The following is a 21,178-nucleotide window of genomic DNA, read 5'->3' as shown; positions in this document are numbered from 1 at the left end:
TCTTGAATGATAAGCACGGAATATGGAAAAAGCCTCAGAATAGAATCAACTCAATTAGAGAAGGGAAAATAAAAGTGAATCTTTATGAATGGGTAGATGAGGCTGCTATCTGTTCAGGATACCAGGAGGGCATTCAATATCTAATTATATTTTTACCAAATTCCTTAATTCTAACATTAAAGATCCATTATTTTGGTTTAAAAAATGGCTTTTCATTGAAAGCCATTGCTTAGCAAGGTTGTCGTTTGGGCTCACCACGAAAAAAACATATTAACACCTTAATGAGGAAAAACTTTCTTCTGAATCTTCTTTTATTCTTTGAGACGGAGTTTCACTGTTGTTGCCCAGGCTGGAGTGCAGTACCACGATTTTGGCTCACTGCAACCTCCAACTCCCTGGTTCAAGCGATTCTCTTGCCTCAGGCCCCCGAGTAGCTGGGATTACAGGCACCTGCCACCATGCCTGGGTAATTTTTTTGTATCTTTCTTAGAGACAGGGTTTTATCATGTTGGCCAGGCTAGTCTTGAACTCCTGACCTCAGGTGATCCACTTTTGTTACAAGGAAAAGAATGGAAAAGCCAACCTACTCAAGAACAGTTTAAGAGAAACCAATCAGCTTAAGTAGAAAAAAAAAAAAAAAACATATAGTCTTATTATATACTTAATAGTCTTACTAAACCTTTGAACACATAATCTTGTTAATTCACAGAACCACCTCTAAGGCAGGTACTCCCTAATGCCTCGGCCTCCCAAAGTGCTGGGATTACAGGCGTGAGCTACCGCACCTGACCCTGAATCTTCTTTAAAAAAAGAAAAGACAGCGAGTAAAAGGTTTCCTAATTCTTGGAAACAAGATTATCAGGGACCTGAGATGGGATAGGGGTAAACAACAACCACAACTAAGGGGGGTAATGGAATTTCCGCCAGAGGGGAGGGGAGGGAGGGAAGTAGCTGGGACTGAAAACAACCACCTGAAATTTGATCTGGGACCTTTCTCAGGGGAAAGTCAGAGGGGGAAATATGACTTTGTAAGGATGTGGAAAGAAAGCATGGAAAGCAGATTACAAATTTGTTTTACATAGTAAGAAGAGTTTAAAAGTGTAGAGAACATAAGAACAATGAGAAATGGCAACATACAGAAATTTGATCATGTAGAAGAGAAGTGAGTACAGCATGAAACTTCACTGAGCAAGATTGTCAGACTTGCAGGGGACAGAAAAGAAAAAGGGGACCACATGGGGAGGAGTATAAATACATTTGGAGTGTTGGGGAACTGATGGTAAAGTTATGGAGTGAAGGAAAGAATAGAGGATAGCAGAAAAGAGACATGTGAGCAATATTGTGCTCTCTCTCTCTCTCTCTCTCTATATATATATATATATATATATATATATTTTTTTTTTTTTTGAGACAGTCTTGCTCTGTCACCCAGGCTGGAGTACAGTGACATAATCTCAGCTCACTGCAACCTCCGCTCCCAGGTTCAAGCAATTCTCCTGCCTCAGTGTCCCAAGTAACTGGGATTACAGGCACCCGCCACCATGCCTGGCTAATTTTTGTATTTTTAGTAGAGACGGGGTTTCACCATGTTAGGCAGGCTGGTCTCGAACTCCTGACCTCAGGTGATCCACCCACCTCAGCCTCCCAAAGTGCTGGGATTACAGGCATGAGCCACCACGCCCGGCTGATACACATTTTTAAAAGTGGAATAAAAGTTCATAAATTCAGGCCTTTTTTGTAAACATAAAAGTGAAAAAGAACCAGAACAAAAGACATCTTATTTTGAGAAACAAATTGGAAACAAATATTTTAAAATGTTTAATTTGCAATATACATAATACTGGAATTGAAATGCTGTCTGATGCAAATGTTGCAATGTGGAGTAGGAGGGTCAAGTTCACGAAGATATTCTTAAAATGAATCTTGGAAACTCTGTGCCTATGAGGCTTCTCTGAAGTGGCTAAAACATGCATTTAATATGTCTGTCTAAATGAGTACATTTAATCCTAGAGACTATAAGGAATAGAGATTATATGCTTTGGGGCTTTTCGTAGCATTTCTTTTTAATCAGTTGTACAGATCCCATTAAACTAAATATTTCTTAACAGCAAGAATCTGATCATTTAACTAGTTTTCTCAGCAATATAAAAGGAATACAACCTCCACTGTCTTATGTAACTTGTCTCCTAGCTCCTATTTGAATTCCATTGGCTTTTATAGAAAGTTATTGAGTTATTCAGACAGAAGGATTCATGATATATAATTTTTCAATTGTTATAATGGGATTTTGTTCTATTCCATTAGGGACTGCTATCCTCACCAGGATAAAACAGATATGGTTGCTGTAAATTAGACTTTGTCTAAGCTTCAAGAAATATGAATAAAGCATTTAAATCCAGAGAATCACAGAATTAAAGGAAATCTTAGAACTAAGAATATATATAATATATATATATTTCTTAAGATGGACTTTTACTCTTGTCAGCCAGGCTAGAGTGCAATGGCGCCATCTTGGCTCACTGCAACCTCCACCTCCTAGGTTCAATTGATTCTCCTGCCTCAGCCTCCCGAGTAGCTGGGATTACAGGCACGTGCCACCATGCTTAGCTAATTTTTGTATTTTTAGTAGAGATGGGGTTTCACCATATTGGTCAGGCTGGTCTCAAATTCCTGACCTCAAGTGATCCACCCGCCTCAGCTTCCCAAAATGCTGGGATTACAGGCATGAGCCACTGTGCCCGGCAGAACTAAGATAAATGTAACCTTCTCATTTTAAAGATGAGGAAATTAAACCAGGACCTAATGAAGGAAAATGACTTATCCAAGGCTACACGGTTACTGCTAGAGCCAGGATAAGAATGTGGGTTGTCTGAATATTGTGTTTCTTTCACTCTTTCATATTAACTATTAGGCAAACTTTCTGTCTGCCTATTAAAATTCAAGTCTGAATGCTCTTCTTAGGCCCCAGTCAGGATATTCCAAAAGCTATGTGCACAATACTTCTACCGTGCACTGGTAAGTTGGGAGGATGAATGAAGTAGCAACTCAAGGAAATGCCAACCAATGGTATGGTTTCACATTAAGCTCTCTAATTTGCTTTGTGGTGGTGGGTTAACCCCAGTCTACCCATAAACGAATCAGTAAATGAGACTTACTTTCCAACCTTACTTCCCGACTGGACAACTGCATGAAAAATTGGATAGGGAATTATGAGTCCAAGTTCTATACCTGGCATAGTCTTCATGCTTTAGTCCCAGCCTCTGAGCTTAGCAGAAGACTTTTTGGGTCCTTATGTATTGCTAGTAGAATTGTATAATTCTTGACTGTGTTGCAGAATCTTACAGGACAACAAAAGTTACCATGATGTATCTTATAAGGAAGACTTGGCAGGCAAATTTTCGGGCAAGCCAGCAAAATAGTTAAAGAGTAAAGAGGAACATGTGAATGATGGGGAGTTGGTCTAGGAAACTCTTGTGAGGAAAATAAATGAAGTTCTATGGTTAGCCCAAATAGACAAGGGTAGCTTCTTCAACAACCCTAAGATCTATATCAGACAGATTCAATAGTAAAGATTACTAGCCTAAAGTTTAGTCTCCCTTGAAATTGTACATAGAATGTTTGTATATAAGCCATATAGTCATCATCTATTCACTGTGTCTATGATATTGAGAAGCAGCAAAATTATGCAATCATATAGACTTTGTATTTTAAGTGCTAAAAAATGAGATAAATGTTATCAGTTTGGGTGAAAAATTAGACAGTGGGGGTAAAAGCTGGACATTGCAAAAGGATTGGTTTAAGAAATACTGTCTAAGGGTTAGCTGTCAATGGTTGGAGAAGAAGGAGATCCTCCTTCCTCTCACCCACATATTTTTTCTTCTTTCCTCTTTTTCGATGATCACAGACCATTAGGTCTCTGCAAATCCACATTTTCACAGGGAGGAAGTCGGAAGTAATTGGAGCGACGGAGTCTCCTAGGGGGCAGACCAGCCATCTGACGGCAAAGTTCATCTGGAAGAGAAGCAGAACATCATGAGAAGAGAATGCAGGAAGATAACAAAGACTCTCGTTTTAACGGATAGAGAAGACTTTGCAGTGTGGTGTAGCGAAAAGGTTGGAGAGAAAAAGATCTGGGTTTTAACTAGCTCTGCCACTTACTCTAGTTATTTGCCACTTCCTAGAAAGTTTCTTAAATTTTATAAACCTCACTATCCCTTTCTGTAAAATGAGTATTAAAATACCTACCTCAACAGTATATTTCTGAGTATTAAAATGAAATCATGTATGCAAAGTACCTAGCACAGGTGACCAGTAAATGTTAGTTTCCTTTATATATCCAGCTGCCAATTCTTCTAATCATGGATCTATTAAATAGAAAAATGAGGTCTAATCATTCAGTATACATTTATGTGCTTACTATGGGCAAACAGCTAACTTTAGTAAGTCCCCTGAGATACTTGAAAGTGCCTAGAGTCCCAAATACTCATCCTCAATCTCAAGGTGCTTCCCTTGCAGGTGGCCTGCACAGAGCCAATGGGGGCACAGAGCAAGTTTCCTTCTGCGAAGTTAACTACAGCTCTTACTCAGGAACTCAGCACAAAGCGCGCTGCTGAGTCAGAAATGGCTTTGTCTGTGGTGTTGTCACCAACCACAGCCATCACTCGGGGCTGGCCATGGGGAAGGTGAGAGTATCTTTGTTCCCACCATGTATGGTCTATAACCACACATTTTGGGCCCTTGTAATTGGTCCTATAACTTCTTTCTACCTCCTTCTACCTGAAGTGTTACAGTAGGAAATTTACATTGTTCCTGGAATTGGTGAACTATTTATAACGTAGCTGATTTCTAAATGTCCCATCTATTTTTTAATGTATAGGTCCTATCCAAACCTTACTGTCTCCAAATTAGTGCATGTGTGTGTGTATGTTTTATTTTTAGTTATGATCATGGCTGCAGACTAGCAGAGTATATTATCTGTAATGGCTGACTTGAAATTTTCCCTAGAACCCCAGTGAATAATCTTTAAAATAGCCAGAGTGTCAGAAAGCTCTCCAAATAGGAGACACTGTGGGGTCACAATCTAGTAGAAAAGGGATCTAGGGGTACTTTTCTTAGGGTTGTGTTTGTATATCAAGCATACTGCTTTACATAGATTGTTTATTTGAGATCACTTCCAGCAGGAACTGATGGAATCTAAGGGGGTAGCCTAAAGCCCTCCCCCAATACCAGACTTTGGATATAGTAATATCATGTCCCTATTTATCCCTCTCATAACTGCTTCTCTCCATTAAACATCCAGACATCATCTTACCTTTCATAGCTTCGTGTTCCTTACAGACAAGACGAGAGCAGATCTCCTTGTTGACGATGTACATACGTCGTAAACTGCAGATGTCCCAATGTCATAGGCAAGGAAGGAGATGGAAGAAAGCCTTGAGAGGAGAACTAACCTGGGTCTGGGACGCCTCTTCGACTCTCGTATTCCCCACTTTCCCTATCTGCTCTTCCCCAACTGGATTTCCTTAAGTATTTCAGACTTTTGCCCCCCACTGGAAAATAGGGGAGGGAATGGTATTAATTACTCTTCTATTTTTTAAATTTTATTTCAATAGTTTTTGGTGTACAGGTGGTTTTTGGTTACATGGATAAGTTCTTTAGTGGTGATTTCTGAGATTTTGGTGCACCCATCACCCAAGCAGTGTACACTCTGCCCAATATGTAGCCTTTATCCCTCATTCCTCTCCCATGCTTTCCCCTGAGTCCCCAAAGTCCATTATATCATTCTTATGCTTTTGCCTCCTCATAGCTTAGCTCCCACTTATAAGTGAGAACATACAACATTTGGTTTTTCATTGTTTAGTTACTTCATTTAGAATAATGGCCTCCAGTTCCATCCAAGTTGTTGCAAAGGCCATTGTTTTAATTATTCTTCTTCGTGATACTTTGCACAGTCTACCTAGGGTCAGGCTTAATATTCCTCCCCACTACTTTCTACCTTAGAGCTGGGCCATTTTCTTCAGCCTCCTTCTATCAGGTAATAAATTGAGTATGCCAGTGTTTCCCTCATGACCCTCCTTCCTCCAGCCCTCACCTTCATTTCCCTTCTAAGTTCTATTACTCTGCCTGTTCTTTGTATACCTCAGCCCAGACTTCAGGTTCTAGTTGGTACATTCAGAAATAGCTAGGAGGGTTGTGCTAAAAACGTGGACCCCCATCAAAGGTTGCAGTTCCATAGTGGGTACTCATTAGTTACCAACACAAAAACACTACCATAGAAGATGCTTTTTGGGCATTCTGGGATCCCTTACCTGGTGAAGCATAACTGATGAATGCATTGTTTAACCGGCCGATGCACAGAGTAGAGCCTTGTGCAAGTAAATTTCTCATCCCAGCACTCTGAAGAAGCCCAACACAAAAAATAAAGAGGTCCAAATAAAAGTAGCATAAACAAAGTATTAAAGGAATTGGGAAGAATAGATAAAGTAGGAAAAAAATACAGAGTAATCTCTGCAGAGAATCATTATAAATTGGGCTACATCCTTCCTGCTCACCAAAAACACAGCAAGAGGGAATTGACTAAATGAAGTTTTGGTGCTTCCCTACTTGGAACTAGAAGTGGATAAAATAGGCCAGGCGCGTTGGCTCACGCCTGTAATCCCAGCACTTTGGGAGGTCAAGGCGGGTGGATCACGAGGTCAGGAGATCGAGACCATCCTGGCTAACACAGTGAAACCCCATCTCTACTAAAAATACAAAAAATTAGCCAGGCGTGGTGGCGGGTGCCTGTAGTCCCAGCTACTCGGGAGGCTGAGGCAGGAGAATGGCGTGAACCCAGGAGGCAGAGCTTGCAGTGAGCCAAGATCGTGCCACTGCACTCCAGCCTGGGTGACAGAGCAAGACTCCGTTAAAAAAAAAAAAAAAAAAAAAAAAAGATAAAATAATCTCTGAAAGTACTTCTAGGAAAAAAAAGTCTTTCTAGGATTATCCATTATAAAATATAAAATAGGCTGGGCGTGGTGGCTCATGCCTGTAATTCCAGCACTTTGGGGGGACTAGACGAGGCAGGCAGATCACCTGAGGTCAGGAGTTCGAGACCAGCCTGGCCAACATGGTAAAACCCCGTCTCTACTAAAAATACAAAAATTAGCCAGGAGTCGTGGCGGGCGCCTGTAATCTCAGCTACTTGGGAGGCTGAGGTGGGAGAGTCGCTTGAACCTGGGAGGCGGAGGTTGCAGTGAACCAAGATCATGCCACTGCACTCCAGCCTGGAGTGACAGAGTAAGACTCCATCTCAGAAGAAATAGAATAAAACAAAACAAAACAAAATAAAGTAAAATAAAATAAAATAAAATAGAAATGCTGATAATCCCATTCTGAAAAAAATAAGATTACTTAGGCAGGTTGCTATTTCTCTGTTCCAGTAGTTTTCAACCCTAGCTATATATCAGAATTATCAGTACATTAGGAAACACAATTTTAACCATGACCTCTATGGTAATATGGAGTCCTCGAAGTTAAATTGATGTCACTTCCTAATCCACTAACCACCATGTAAAGTACAAGGTACTTTAGGGAGAGGGCCATTTGGGGACCATGTAATATTTGTTCCATTCTTTCCCCATGACTTTTATGACGGGCGCTCATTTTTTTAAAAAAAGGAGTAAGGGAGTGAAGAACACTAATACTCTGAGAAATAATTGGAAGTAAACTAGAAGATGTGCCAAGTAACCTCCAAAGAACAAGGAGGTAAAGAATCCACAGGAAGAAAGAAGACATGCAAGCAACAATCATACCTGCAGTGGTATTTTTTTCACCAAGGGAGGCTGAAAGGCAGAAATTTTATTCCATTATTACCAATTCTAGAAGTTACTACCTCTGTAACTGCCACGCTGCCTCACTTAGGACCTGCTTGGAATGCCCATAAATAGGTAGCAAATGAATTAATAACTCTTAGCAACTTCTAAAAGAAAACTTTCATTGAGCTGATTTGCTCCACGAAATTGAAGAGATTAGGAGGTAGGATGGGGTTTTTTTTCCTTTCTCCTTTCCTTCCTGAAGAGTTGAGAAATTCATTGTGTTGTGAATATCTCTGTATTGTTGACAAGAAGCAAATTTAGTAGGAACACAAGGCAAAGAGTTATATGCTTAGAGGAGCTTCTTCCTAGAGCTAAGTAGAGAAAAGATTATTATCCTGTATAAGCTCTTCCTTAAAGGGAAAATTTATTTTCTGTAGATTAGACACATCATCATAAATTATTTTGATAAAAGTTGTTGCCAAAGAATAATGAGGGTCAGCTGGGCACAATGGCTCATACCTGTAATCCCAGCACTTTGGGAGGCTGAGGCAGATAGATCATTTGAGGTCAGGAGTTCGAGACCAGCCTGGCCAACATGGTGAAACCCCTTCTCTACTAAAAATACAAAAATTAGTTGGGTGTGGTGATGTGCACCTATAATCCCAGCTACTCAGGAGGCTGAGGCAGGAGAATCGCTTGAACCTGGGAGGCAGAGGCTGCAGTGAGCCAAGTTTGTACCATTGCACTCCAGCCTAGGTGGCAGAGGGAGACTACATTTCAAAAAAACAATAATATAATAAAAATTAAAAAAGAATAATGAGGGTCATCCTAAACTAGGGGCAAATTTAATGTGGGCCTTATTCACAGAATAAAGAATAAGTCAAGGGGTTAGATGAATAGACTAGTCAGGGGAGTTACCAGGGAAAATGTCACTGGAAGTGTTGCAAATAGAATACTAGGACCTGTGTTATGAGATCTCATCTATCCCATGGTTTCAATGCAGGTCTATATGCTGATAATTTCCAAGCCTATATTTCCAATCTCATCTCTGCCCTAAGCTCCAGACCTATAAATCCAACTGCCTTTTTATGGAAGAGTTCTTGAATATTTCAAAGATCTTTCACATTCAGTGTATCTCAAACTGACTTAATTATCTTTCCCTTCACTAATTCTAGTTGTTCTTCAGTGACTGAGACCACTATCCACCCAACAGCCACATCTAGAAAACAGGATGTCATGGCTGAGCGTGGTGGCTCATGCCTGTAATCCCAGCACTTTGGGAGGCGAAGGTGGGTGGACCATCTGAGGTCAGGAGTTCAAGACCAGCCTGGCCAACATGGTGAAACCCCGTCTCCACTAAAAATACAAAAAAATTAGCCAGGCGTGATTGTGGGCGCCTGTAATCCCAGCTACTAGGGAGGCTGAGGCAGGAGAATCGCTTGAACCCGGGAGGTGGAGGTTGTAATAAACCGAGATCGCACTACCACGCTCTAGCCTGGGTGACAGAGCGAGAAAAAAAGAAAAAGAAAACTGGATGTCATCTCAACAATCCCCTCTCCCTTATAGCTCACATCATTTAATTCTCACTATCTCTACCTTGATTCAGGCCAGCATCTTTTATTGGGAACACTGCAACAGTGGCCCCACTGGTTTTCCCAGTTCCAGGCGATAGATCACGGTCAAATCAGTTTTCCACACTGCCCTGGGAATACAGTAGGGGGTTTGGAGGTGGGGTGTGATCCTTCCAATGCACAAATCTAATTATAATCTTCCCTTAAATGAACGTCTCTCTGGTTGGTTTTCCTGTCCACCCTACACCTTTTGATTTGTATTATTTTCCTTATCTAAAAGCTCTTCCCTCTTCTATTAACTTAGTTCATTTCTACTTGTCTTTCAGGAAGCAGCTTAGTCAAATGTGCCCTCCAGAAAAAGCCTTTTCTCACCCCCAGCACTGAACCTAGTCAAGAACTCCTGTGTCTTGTTAAAAAATAATCTAGCCGTCTGTAATCCCAGCACTTTGGGAGGCTGAGGCAGGAGGATCACCTGAGGTCAGAAATTCAAGACCTGCTGGCCAACATGGCGAAACCCCATCTCTACTAAAACTACAAAAAATTAGCCAGGCATGGTGGTGGGTGCCTATAATTCCAGCTACTAGGGTGTGAGGCAGGAGAATCACTTGAACCCAGGAGGCGGAGGTTGCAGTGAGCCGAGATCATGCCGTTGCACTGCAGCCTGGGCGACAAGTGCAAGACTGCGTCTCAAAAAAAAAAAAAATTCAGTCGAAGCATTGCTTCTTCTACCCTTTATCCTCCAAAACGTGTTTATACTTTTGTCTTGCCTTTACCCATCAAGTCTTGAAATTTTGAGAGAAAGATTAGCACAGTTCCTGTTCACTGGGTGTTCAACAATGTTATTAATTTGAATTGAACTACTGGAAATATGTGCTCCATAAACTGTCATCCTGTCTATTTAGGATCCTTCAGCAATTGCACACCATCCAGAATGGGCTCTGGGGAAAACCTAGAATGGCTCTGATGGCCCAGGGATCCCAGATCTGAACTCACCCAAGTCATCTGTGGAAGGTGCAATATCAGCCAAAACTGAAAAGGCACAAAACAGCAGGTATGAGGAGGGCTTCAAATTGCAAACGCAAGGCAGAGTAAGAAAAGGGAGAATGGAGATACTGTGGCAAGAGGAAGACTATGTCTGGCTTTGTGTTTTATGTATAAGGGAATAGAATTAATGGAAATAATTATAGTTTGTTTAAAGAATATTAGTCCTGGGTGGCTTGCAGTGGCTCACACCTGTAATCTCAGAATTTTGGGAGGCTGAGGCAGGTGGATGACTTGAGGTCAGGAGTTCAAGACGAGCCTGGTGAATATAGCGAAACCCCTTCTCTACTAAAAATACAAAAATCAGCGTGATGGCAGGCGCCTGTAATCCCAGCTATTCAGGAGGCTGAGGCAGGAGAATCACTTGAACACAGGAGATAGAGCTTGCTGTGAGCTGAGGTTGTGCTGCTGCATTCCAGCCTGGGCTACAGAGCTAGACTCTGTCTCAAAAAAAAAAAAAATCAGCACTGTCACTGAACAACACTCTCACAACCTCAGTATCCAAAGATAAAAGCAGGCCGGACGCGGCAGCTCCCGCCTGTAATCCCAGCGCTTTGGGAGGCCGAGGCCAGGAGTTCAAGACCAGCTGGGCCAACATGGTGAAATCCCTTCTCTACTAAAAATACAAAAATTAGTCAGGCGTGATGGCAGGTGCCTGGAATCCCAGCTACTCAGGAGGCCACGGCAGGAGAATCACTTGAACCCTTGAACCCAGGAAGTGGTGGTGGCCATGAGCCGAAATTGTGCCACTACATTCCAACCTGGGCAACAGAGTGAGACTCCCTCTCAAAAACAAACAACAAAAAACAAAAGCAAAGACAAAAGCACAGAATGAATTCAAGGCTGGAATAAATATTAATATTATTTTATTAATATTATTAATAATTAATTTTATATTTTATATATTATATAAAAATATATAATATATTTTTATATTATTATATATAATAATTCTTATTAATAAAATTAATATTAATAAGAACTATGCCGTTTTTTTAACTACAGTAAAACTTACCTGTTTCATCTGTAGCAGGATCATTGACCAGATCTGCAAAGACACATAACAAGGAATGAAAAAATGCAGTCAGGAAAAGTAGCTAAGGAAAGCAGGATAAAGGGATGATGATCTCAAAGGAGGAAAGAAAGGCCGAAGAGAAAGTATGTGGACTCGGGCAGTTGAGGGACTATCACAGAAAGAAATGGAAGAGAGAATAAGATTGGGCGTGTGTAAAGAGATGCTGGCATCTAAGGTGGCAACAGAGCTCTGCATGAGCTCAGAGCACCCACCAACCCTTTTGAAGTCTTTCTTTTTCTATATATAGACATGGCCTTCAATCTATCTATCCCTAATAAAACAGCACATAAACAAACAAAAAAGGCATAGCTTACTAGGATCTTCTGTGAATGTTTCTGGAGTCGTTTGAGTCACATCGTCTGAAAAGAAAATTAGAAAACAATTTCTGAGATTGTCTCCCTGCCACCCTTCCACTTCCAATAACTTAAATTGTGAAGCATAGTGCCCAGCGGAGTTGAGTATCCCACAAATGTTTTTCCTTGATTGCTTACAATGACAAACGATTGATGACCTCTTTTCAATACTTATTTAAAATGAAATCGGCTATACCAAAGGCATTGTGATTTTGACATTCATGATTCTGATATAATTGGGTATAAATTTGCTGATATGCTTATGAGTGTTTATAAAAGGTAGTACTGATTTTTTTATTTTTTTTAAGAATCTCGGCCGGGCGCGGTGGCTCAAGCCTGTAATCCCAGCACTTTGGGAGGCCGAGGCGGGTGGATCACGAGGTCAGGAGATCGAGACTATCCTGGCTAACATGGTGAAACCCCGTCTCTACTAAAAATACAAAAAACTAGCCGGGCGTGGTGGCGGGCGCCTGTAGTCTCAGCTACTTGGGAGGCTGAGGTGGGAGAATGGCGCGTGAACCCGGGAGGCGGAGCTTGCAGTGAGCCGAGATCATGCCACTGCACTCCAGCCTGGGAGACACAGCGAGAATCCGTCTCAAAAAAAAAAAAAAAAAGAATCTCGCTCTGTCACCCAGGCTGAAGTGCAGTGGCCAGTCTCGGCTCACTGCAACCTCCGCCTCCCAGGTTCAAGCAATTTTCGTACCTCAACTTCCCAAGTAGCTGGGATTACAGGCACACACCACCATGCCTGGCTAATATATACATATATATATATATATATATATATATATATATTTTTTTTTTTTTTTTTTTTTTTTTTTTTTTTTTGAGACAGAGTCTCACTCTGTCGCCCAGGCTGGAGTGCAGTGGCGCGTGATCTCGGCTCACTGCAACCTCCGCCTCCCAGGTTCAAGCAATTCTCTGCCTCAGTCTCCTGAGTAGCTGGGATTACAGGCGCCTGCCACCACGCCCAGCTAATTTTTGTATTTTTAGTAGAGACGGGGTTTCACCATGTTGGCCAGGCTGGTCTCAAACTCCTGACCTTGCGATCCACCTGCCTTGGCCTCCCAAAGTGCTGGAATTACAGGCGTGAGCCACCAGGCCCGGCCATGTTGATGGTTTTCTGATGCTCATTGAGAAGTGAGGTGAAAATGGGGAGGGAAAATGTCAATATAAGTACAGAATGGTTTGCATTTGATTATCGGAAAGTAAAGTCAGAGGAAAAGAAATAAAAATGGTCCAGGTCTGAAGGTGGAATCTATTATATTAGGATAAACTGAGAAAACTGTTTCTGAAACTGTAAATAATAGCACTTCCTAAAACCAGTGTTCTCTACTTTATAAAGCAAAATAACAAAGCAGCATTAACATTTACTTTTATTTTTAAATTTACATATAAATTTTATTGTATGTGTTTATAGTATCCACCGTGACATTTTGATAGACATGTATAAAGTGAAATGGTTACTACAGTCAAGCAAATTAACATATCCATATCCTCATTAGTTTCCTTTTTTGTATGTGTATAATAAGAGCACCTGAAATTTACTCTCTTAGCAAACAACATTTAAATATTTAGCAAACAGGCCTGGTGCAGCGGCTCACACCTGTAATCCTAGCATACTGGGAGGCCCAGGCAGGCAGATCACCTGAGGTCAGGAATTCAAAACTAACCTGGCCAACATGGTGATCTACTAAAAATACAAAAATTAGCCTGGCGTGGTGGTGCACGCCTGTAATCCTAGCTACTCTGGAGGCTGAGGCAGGAGAATCGCTTGAACCCTGGAGGCAGAGGTTGCAGTGAGCCGAGATCGTGCCATTGCACTCCAGCCTGGGCGATAAGAGAGAAACCCCATCTCAAAAAAATAATTAAAAAATAAATAAATATTAAGCAAACATTGCATCAGCAATTACCCTTCAATGTAAATAGTTTATATTCATAATCCATTCTACCCACTAGGGGTCAGCAAATTCACATAGTTTACTTTGACTTTTTTTTTTTTTTTTTTTTTTTTTTTGAGACACAGTCTCTCGCCCTATCACCCAGGCTGGAGGGCAGTGGTGGCATGAGGCATGATCTCGGCTCGCGGCAACCTCCGCCTCCCAGATTCAAGTGATTCTCCTGCCTCAGCCTCCTGAGTTAGTAGAGACGGGGTTTCAACATGTTGGCCAGGCTGGTCTTGAGTTCCTGACCGCAGGTGATCCAACCACCTTGGCCTCCCAAAGTGCTGAGATTACAGGCATGAGCCACCATGCCCGGCCTGACTTTTTTTTTTAACTTCGGATTCTATTAATAAACATCAGATGGGCCGGGCGCGGTGGCTCAAGCCTGTAATCCCAGCACTTTGGGAGGCCGAGACGGGCGGATCACGAGGTCAGGAGATCGAAACCATCCCAACATGGGCTAACATGGTGAAACCCCGTCTCCACTAAAAAACACAAAAAACTAGCCGGGCGAGGTGGCGGGCGCCTGTAGTCCCAGCTACTCGGGAGGCTGAGGCAGGAGAATGGCGTGAACCCGGGAGGCGGAGCTTGCAGTGAGCTGAGATCCGGCCACTGCACTCCAGCCTGGGCGACAGAGCGAGACTCCGTCTCAAAAAAAAATAAATAAATAAAAATAAAATAAAAATAAAAATAAACGTCAGATGTAAATCTGATGGGAACAAATATTTTTATAAAGCATGTCAGAGTTATGGATGATTGTTTAAAAGGTGAAATACAAATAAAGCATTTCATAGGAGTTCCCCTTGCCCACCCCATCCTTTTTTCTAAATTACAGATAGAAATTCATCAGGTTTGGCTAGGCTTCATGGCTTATGCCTGTAATCCCAGCATTTTGGGAGACCAAGGCATGTGAATCACTTGAGGTCAGGAGTTCGAGACCAGCCTGGCCAACATGGAGAAACCCCATCTCCACTAAAAATACAAAAATTAACCGGGCATGAGTGGTGCATGCCTGTAGTCCAAATTACTAAGGAGGCTGAGGCAGGAGAATGAATTGAACCCAGGAGGCGGAGGTTGCAGTGAGCTAAGATCTTGCCACTGCACTCCAGCTTGGAACAGAGGGAGACTCTCTTTCAAAAAAAAGAAAAAAAAAAAAAGTCATCGGCCTTGACAAAAAAGCCTCTTAACCTTTCACACTCATTATAGTATTTCTTCTTTCAGAACACTCTTTTTTTTAGCTGGACGTCATTGATTGGAAGAACAATCTTTAATAAAAGGAATCCAAGTCTCTTCCAGTCCCACAGAATATCTGAAAAACCGCTAACCTGAATCATTCCAGAGACTGCAAGAGGAGTCTCTCCTGGGTGTAGCCCAATCCTTCCTGGTTCCCTTTCTCCAGAGGCCTAGCTACATTCCAGTCCAGCCACTCACAGAAACAGCCGCAAAGCAATGGGAGAACAGAGGGCTTGAGAATGTATCCTAGCTGTCTCTGGGATTTCAGGACAGAGTACAGTTTTTCTGCGTATACCTCAGTTTAACCAACTGTTTCAAGAGCTATCACCATATAAATGCTTTATCTAGTATTCATGAAGTTCTCTCTGAAAAAAAAAAATTAACATATTTTCTTTTCCTTTTCTTTTTTTGAGAGAAACTCTCACTCTGTTGCCAGTACGGTGGTGCCATAATAGCTCATTTGCAGCCTCAAACTGCCAGGCTCAAGTGATCCTTCCACCTCAGCCTCCTGAGTAGCTAGGACAACTGGCAAACCACCACACCTGGCTTTTTTTTTTTTTTTTTTTTTTAAGAGACAGGGTCTCAGGCTGTAAGCAGTGGCTCAAATCTGTAATCCCAGCACTTTGGGGGGCCGAGGAGGGCAGATCACCTGAGGTCAGGAGTTTGTGACCAGCCTGACCAACATGGTGAAACCCTGTCTCTACTAAATGCAAAAAATTAGCTAGGCGTGGTGGCGCATGCCTGTAATCCCAGCTACTTGGGAGGCTGAGACAGGAGAATCACTTGTACGTGGGAGGTGGAGGTTGCAGTGAGCCGAGATTGCGCAATTGCACTACAGCCTGGGCAACAAGAGTGAAACTTCGTTTCAAAAAAACAAAAAGGGAGGGTCTCACTCTGTTGCCCAGGCTGATCTCAAACTCATGGCCTCAAGTGATCCTCCCACCTCAGCCTCCCAAAGTGCTTGGTATTACAGGCAAGACAATTCATTGTACCTTATGATATGTCTGCAAGAAAAGCATCTAAAGTCATAACACAGGACTGGTTCCTAATCAGCCCAGAAAAATGGATTCCGATTTTCAGTTTTGCTGGTGCTGAAATCTCCAGAGGCCTTTCCCCTAGTCTGAAGTCTAGTCACATTCCTGCCCTTTTTTCCTAGATTCAGATCTAGATTCAGAAACTCTGGGATTCAGATATTTTTACCAATAACAGAAAAAATTTTTGTATTTTTGTCTTCTGCACCAGGACCCACTGCAAGAAAAATATATTATACGGTACCCTGGTGTATACATATGGAAAACTAAGAGAAGTTTTATTAAATGTGTATGAAATAATACTTTACTCTTGTAAAACACATGCAATGCATCCTGGTATATTTGTTTTGGTCTATCTTAATTCATTTAAAAAACTAATACCAGTTGTGACCCACTAAGTTGATTTCATGATCCCTTTAATAGGTTACATACTGGAGCGCTCTGTCCTCTAACTCTCCTGGGATGGGAGAAATGAAGAGATAAATTATAATTATGTTGAATGCCTTGAGGCAGAATGGAGTTTTCTTCATGAAGTTGAAGAAAGTAGTCCTTTAGGAGTCACAACTTTTGGGATTTTTGCTACGGAGAATGGTGTGAGCAAAAAATACCTAAAAAGCAGAAAAACCAGAAAAACCAAAAAATACCTTTTGGGTTTTGCCCGGTTATGCCACAATCTCACTTAGTACTGACATACTGACATGACTTCTTTTTTCTATTTTTTTTTTTTTTTTTTTTGAGTCAGTCCCACTCTGTTTCCCAGGCTGGAGTGCAATGGTATGATCATGGCTCACTGCAACCTCAGCCTCCTGGGTTCAAGCAATTCTCATGCCTCAGCCTCCTAAGTAGCTAGAACCACAGGCATGCGCCACCATGCCAGGCTAATTTTTTTTTTCTTTTTCCTAGAGATGAGGTCTCCCTATGTTGCCCTGGTTGGTCTCAAACTCCTGGGCTCAAGCGATCCTCCTGCCTCAGCCTCCCAAAGTGGTGGGATTATGGGTATAAGATGACTTCTTACCCGGTCTTTCATTTTTCCACAGTTACATGGATTAAGGAATGCTTTTTGTAAGGACTAGTGAGCATTTTCTGAGTAAGATAGGAGATGTGTAGAGAAGAGTGAAAACAGAAATGGGCATAGAGGAGGTCTTGGGAAGGTGTTTCAGTAGTTTAAACACACACACACAAGAAACTTTTATGAATGGGATAATAGGATTGTGGAAACTGGTGAAGTTGATCCTATTTCTCACACTTTGGCAACGCATCTCTCTGTTGTAGGAATTTTTTTTTTTTTTTTTTTTTTTTTGGCAGCGGTAGATAAGCAGGAAGGATTTTTTTAACTCTGTTTACCTAAATTTTCCTGATAAGAACCCCAACAGAGCCCCTATCCAAGGGTTCACCTACCTCCTCGTTGACTATTGACCCCCAGGGGTATCCAGTCTATAGCAAAGGAAGAGAAAAGAGATGTGAGTGACTGCAACTCTATACCTCATAACCCTTTTATGAGACAAATCAGAAAATCATGGAGAAATGGTTATACTTTACCTCTGTGACTTATCCTATATAGCTCAATATAAAATTACTGAGACCATTAGTGCCATGAACAAAACCAGTAGGAATAGAAACATTTCAGAAAGACAAGTTCCTTCACTGCTGTGCATTTGTTTGGTAAAATAAAATTTAAAAAGTTCCTGAGAACAAAGCCCTGCTGCCCTCTTGCCCTCATTCCTGGCCAGGAATGAAGTCCAGCTCCACTGATAGACCTGGCAGCCCTTCTAGTGTTTCCTGCTCTTCTAGCCCCACGGCTTCCCCTCTAGCTATGCTAGTGAACAAGACAGAAGAATGATTTTTCTCAATCTGTATCGGAAGAGGGAGAAAAAAAAAATAGAGTAGGACATCTTTACAGCCTAAAATTCACTTTCTGTGGCCAATCTTCTAGCCAGATTCTGGGAAATCTGGGAAGATCACTTTTTTCTTGTGTCAGTGTGGCACATATTTTTCACATGCCTGTGAATATACCCGCGTGTATGATGGTAATAGTGTATGTATTCTCACTGTTCTTCTTCAAGATTTAAATTTGGTCCAGTTTCTTTCTTTCTTTTTTTTTTTTTAAATGGAGACAAGGTTAACTCGTCTCACTATGTTGCCCAGGTTGGTCTCAGTGATCCTCCCCACTCAGTCTCCCAGAGTGCTAGGAGTACAGGTGTGAGCCCACCATGCCCAGTCCAGGTCCAGTTTCTTTCTAGGTAGTCCCTCTGTGTTTGTGTATGCATTTGTATATCAGCTTCTTGTTTGCTTTGCAGTTTGTTTATTCAACCCTCTTTGGGTGGTTAATGTGCATTTTTGTGTATCTTCGTTGCACTTTAGTTTCATAATTCTCGGGAGGCTTTCCCCTAGTCTGAAGTCTAGTCACATTCCTGACCTTTTTCCTTAACACAAAATCTGTTCTTTTCTTCTACTAGGAATTCCAGAGCTCAATATCAAGCATCTCTACTGCTATTCCTCTTCAACCTCATTCCATCCCATCTCCTGCCACGCACATGTATAGCTGAGGAGCTGAGGGTTCAGGGAGCAAAGAATAAAGGACTCACCAGAGGGGATGATGAATGCAGCAAGAAACAGCAGCACCTTGGGTCCCAAGAGCGACATATCTATAGGGGTGGCGGGCATAGCAGAGAATGTGATGCTCAGAGGCACATCAGCATTTCAGCGCCAGGGAAAGGTGCCTCCGAGGTCCCTGTCTCTTTGTCTTCCCAGAACTGTCTCCATTTTCCCTTATGACTCAAACCCTCTCTCTCTTTTCTTACCTTTCACCCAACATTCATTTCTCCCTCAAATCTATTCTTTGGTCACGTACCATTATTCTTGCTTGTATTATTCTCTTCTACCAAGTCAGAGGAAATTTTACATTTTGCATGGTCCATACTTGGCCCTACCCCTTGGCCTCTTTCATCCCTGATGTGGAATCTTCCTTTCTCATCTGCATGTCTTTTTCATATCATCTGCTCATCTTGGCATCTCCTTCATTGGAATTCCATGGTTATTTGGGAGGTCTGCTCAAGTCTAAGTTCAGTGACGCTCCCCGTTGCCCCTCTCCAGCCCTTTCACACACACACAGACATACCCACATTCCCTCTGCCTCTTTAGGGTTTTAGGTAATCAAACAACTCACTGTCTATGGTGTTCTGCTCTTTCCACCGAGTCCTTTGGCTGCTGAATGTGTCTCTCTCCTCTTACGCTGTTCCTACTTTGGCTGGAGAATAAGACGAACAGAGCCACTCCCTGGAAAGGACTTCAGATTTGGCCTCCTCTGAAACAATGAGATGAGGGAGAGCAAGAAAGCCAGGCTAGGCGTAGAATGAGTGTTACAATGAGGCTGGAATGAGAAGGGAGATGGGAATTGGCAGTTGCTCACGCCCTCATTCCGAATGTTATGACCACACTGGTGAGAGCTCTTGCTGCTCCCTGGAAGAGCTGGAACCAGCTCATGTATTGCCTTTCTTCCATCTGCCTACTTTCTGGTCCCAGCGCTCCTTTTTTCCTTGGGTTCCTTCTTACCGAAAAGTTCCATCTCCTCCTCGGTGTGTTTTAATGCACATTATAGATGCTATTTCTCTCTCTCCCTGGCTTCTTTTTTTTTTTTCAGACAGAGTTTTGCTCCTGTCACCCAGGCTGGAGTGCAATGATTCAATCTTGGCTCACTGCAACCTTTGCCTCCTGAGTTCAAGCGATTCTCCTCCCTCAGCCTTCCTATCTTTCATATTTGAATCATTCCTGCATCCCACTTTCTCACTTTGTTTTGCCTCTTTCTTGACCTACACGTTTAGACTCTTCGTGGTTTTTTCCCTTGGGGATATCCTATGTATTCTCACCACCAAGCAAGCACAGATGCCATATGAGTTTTGTCCAAGAGGAACGCTGGCTATCTTGGGGTTATAAAAAGTTGAGGAAATTTTCAGAACTCTCTAAATCATTTTCAAATGTAGAGAAGCTCCGTGAAAGGGGTGCCAGCCTTACTTTGTCTTTTGGCTTTGTTTGAGCTTAACTAAGAATCTGGGTTTCTGGGATCTTAAGGATAAAATGCACTCAGATACCCAAAGAAAATTGAAAGACAAGGTTATTATGCTTGCCTTATTTTCTACCAATATTTTTCCTTAGATCATGTAATGTGTAGATAACACTTTCTCTGATCCAGGAATCTTTTTTTTTTTTTTTTTTTTTTTAAGATAGGGTCTTGCTCTGTCACCCAGGCTGGAGTATAGTGGCATGATCACAGTTCCCTGCAGGCTTGACCCGGGCTCAAGGGATCCTCCTGCCTCAGCCTCCTAAGTCTCTGGGACTACAGGTGCATGCCACCATGCCAGGTGAATTTATGTTTATTTTTTTGTAGAGACAGGATTTTGCTATGTTGCTCAGGCTTGATCCAGGAATTTTAAAGACTTTGTATTTGCTCTTATTCATAGAGACTCTGGTGGTTCAACCACTAAAACATTCCCGCTTTGAATTCAAGAGCAAACGTGAATTACAGAAACTCAAGTCAGAGGAATGGTGGACCTTGTATGCCATAGAAATATGTAAGTTTCAGGTTATCTGTTAGTTCCTTTAGTCCACATTATATATCTCCCTGATGAAATAAATTAGAGAAAAGTGCAGGGAGAGAGAGAGCAGATAGTAATAATAAATTACAGACTAGAAGAAAAAAAAAGGGGGGTATGATGGAAGGCAGGAAGGAAGGAAAGAAGGAGTCTAGTTGAGAGGAAGAAAGAGCAGTGGACACAGAAATAAGCAAATCGCACTTTGTAAGCACCTCTGGGACCTCTGAGGGAGCTGTAAATGCTACATCTCTAAGATACATGGAATCTGGTCAGTCCGCAGAACAATCCGAGTGCTACGCCCAGCTCTTCCTGATCTTCCTGCCCCAGAACTTGTTCTTCTTCCATCTGCTCCACAGTGAGGGGGCTGAGGCTAGAAAACAGATGTGATTCTAGTCTGAGGAGAGTCAGGGAAAGAAAAGGGTGTGGGGAGAAGAAACAAAAAGGCAGATGCAAAGCAGGACATAGCTAAGGCAGGACATAGAATGAAGAGCCTAGAGCAACAGTCAAGTTTTCCATGAAGCTCAGACAGATGGAGACACTGAACTC

The 21,178-nt window shown here is 42.0% G+C and overlaps 1 protein-coding gene across 5 annotated transcripts; it reads right to left on the bottom strand.

The window, feature by feature from the left end:
* Positions 1 to 1,758: 1,758 nt before the first annotated feature.
* On the bottom strand, positions 1,759 to 19,274 carry MFAP5 (microfibril associated protein 5). Of its 5 annotated transcripts, XM_005570044.5 has the most exons (10): positions 19,210 to 19,274; positions 18,629 to 18,688; positions 17,442 to 17,477; positions 11,798 to 11,842; positions 11,424 to 11,456; positions 10,361 to 10,396; positions 7,794 to 7,823; positions 6,309 to 6,396; positions 5,312 to 5,385; positions 1,759 to 4,011 (listed from the first exon to the last, which is right to left on the bottom strand). In XM_005570044.5, the coding sequence occupies exons 2-10, from the start codon at positions 18,684 to 18,686 to the stop codon at positions 3,899 to 3,901; spliced, it is 513 nt and encodes a 170-aa protein (XP_005570101.2). In that variant the 5' UTR covers positions 18,687 to 18,688; positions 19,210 to 19,274; the 3' UTR covers positions 1,759 to 3,898. The 5 variants fall into 5 exon arrangements, with proteins under 5 accessions (XP_005570101.2, XP_073862383.1, XP_045220676.1 ...); XM_074006282.1 differs by lacking the exon at positions 5,312 to 5,385; XM_045364741.3 differs by lacking the exon at positions 10,361 to 10,396.
* Positions 19,275 to 21,178: the final 1,904 nt, after the last annotated feature.

The sequence above is a fragment of the Macaca fascicularis genome, chromosome 11 (genome assembly GCF_037993035.2).
Source record: "Macaca fascicularis isolate 582-1 chromosome 11, T2T-MFA8v1.1".
NCBI classification, from domain to species: domain Eukaryota; kingdom Metazoa; phylum Chordata; class Mammalia; order Primates; family Cercopithecidae; genus Macaca; species Macaca fascicularis.
Note: the sequence above shows the minus strand (reverse complement) of the source record. Positions and strands in the feature narration are given on the sequence as shown.

Bases quoted from the DNA above. Each gene is read 5' to 3' on its own strand.
- MFAP5 (XM_005570044.5), bottom strand. From the start codon at position 18,686: ATGTCGCTCTTGGGACCCAAGGTGCTGCTGTTTCTTGCTGCATTCATC. The intron at 17,478-18,628 runs GTGAGTCCTTTA...CCTTTGCTATAG, and splicing joins TGCATTCATCATCCCCTCTG to ACTGGATACCCCTGGGGGTC. The intron at 4,012-5,311 runs GTAAGATGATGT...CTTCTCTTCCAG, and splicing joins GGAACACGAAGCTATGAAAG to ATGAACTTTGCCGTCAGATG.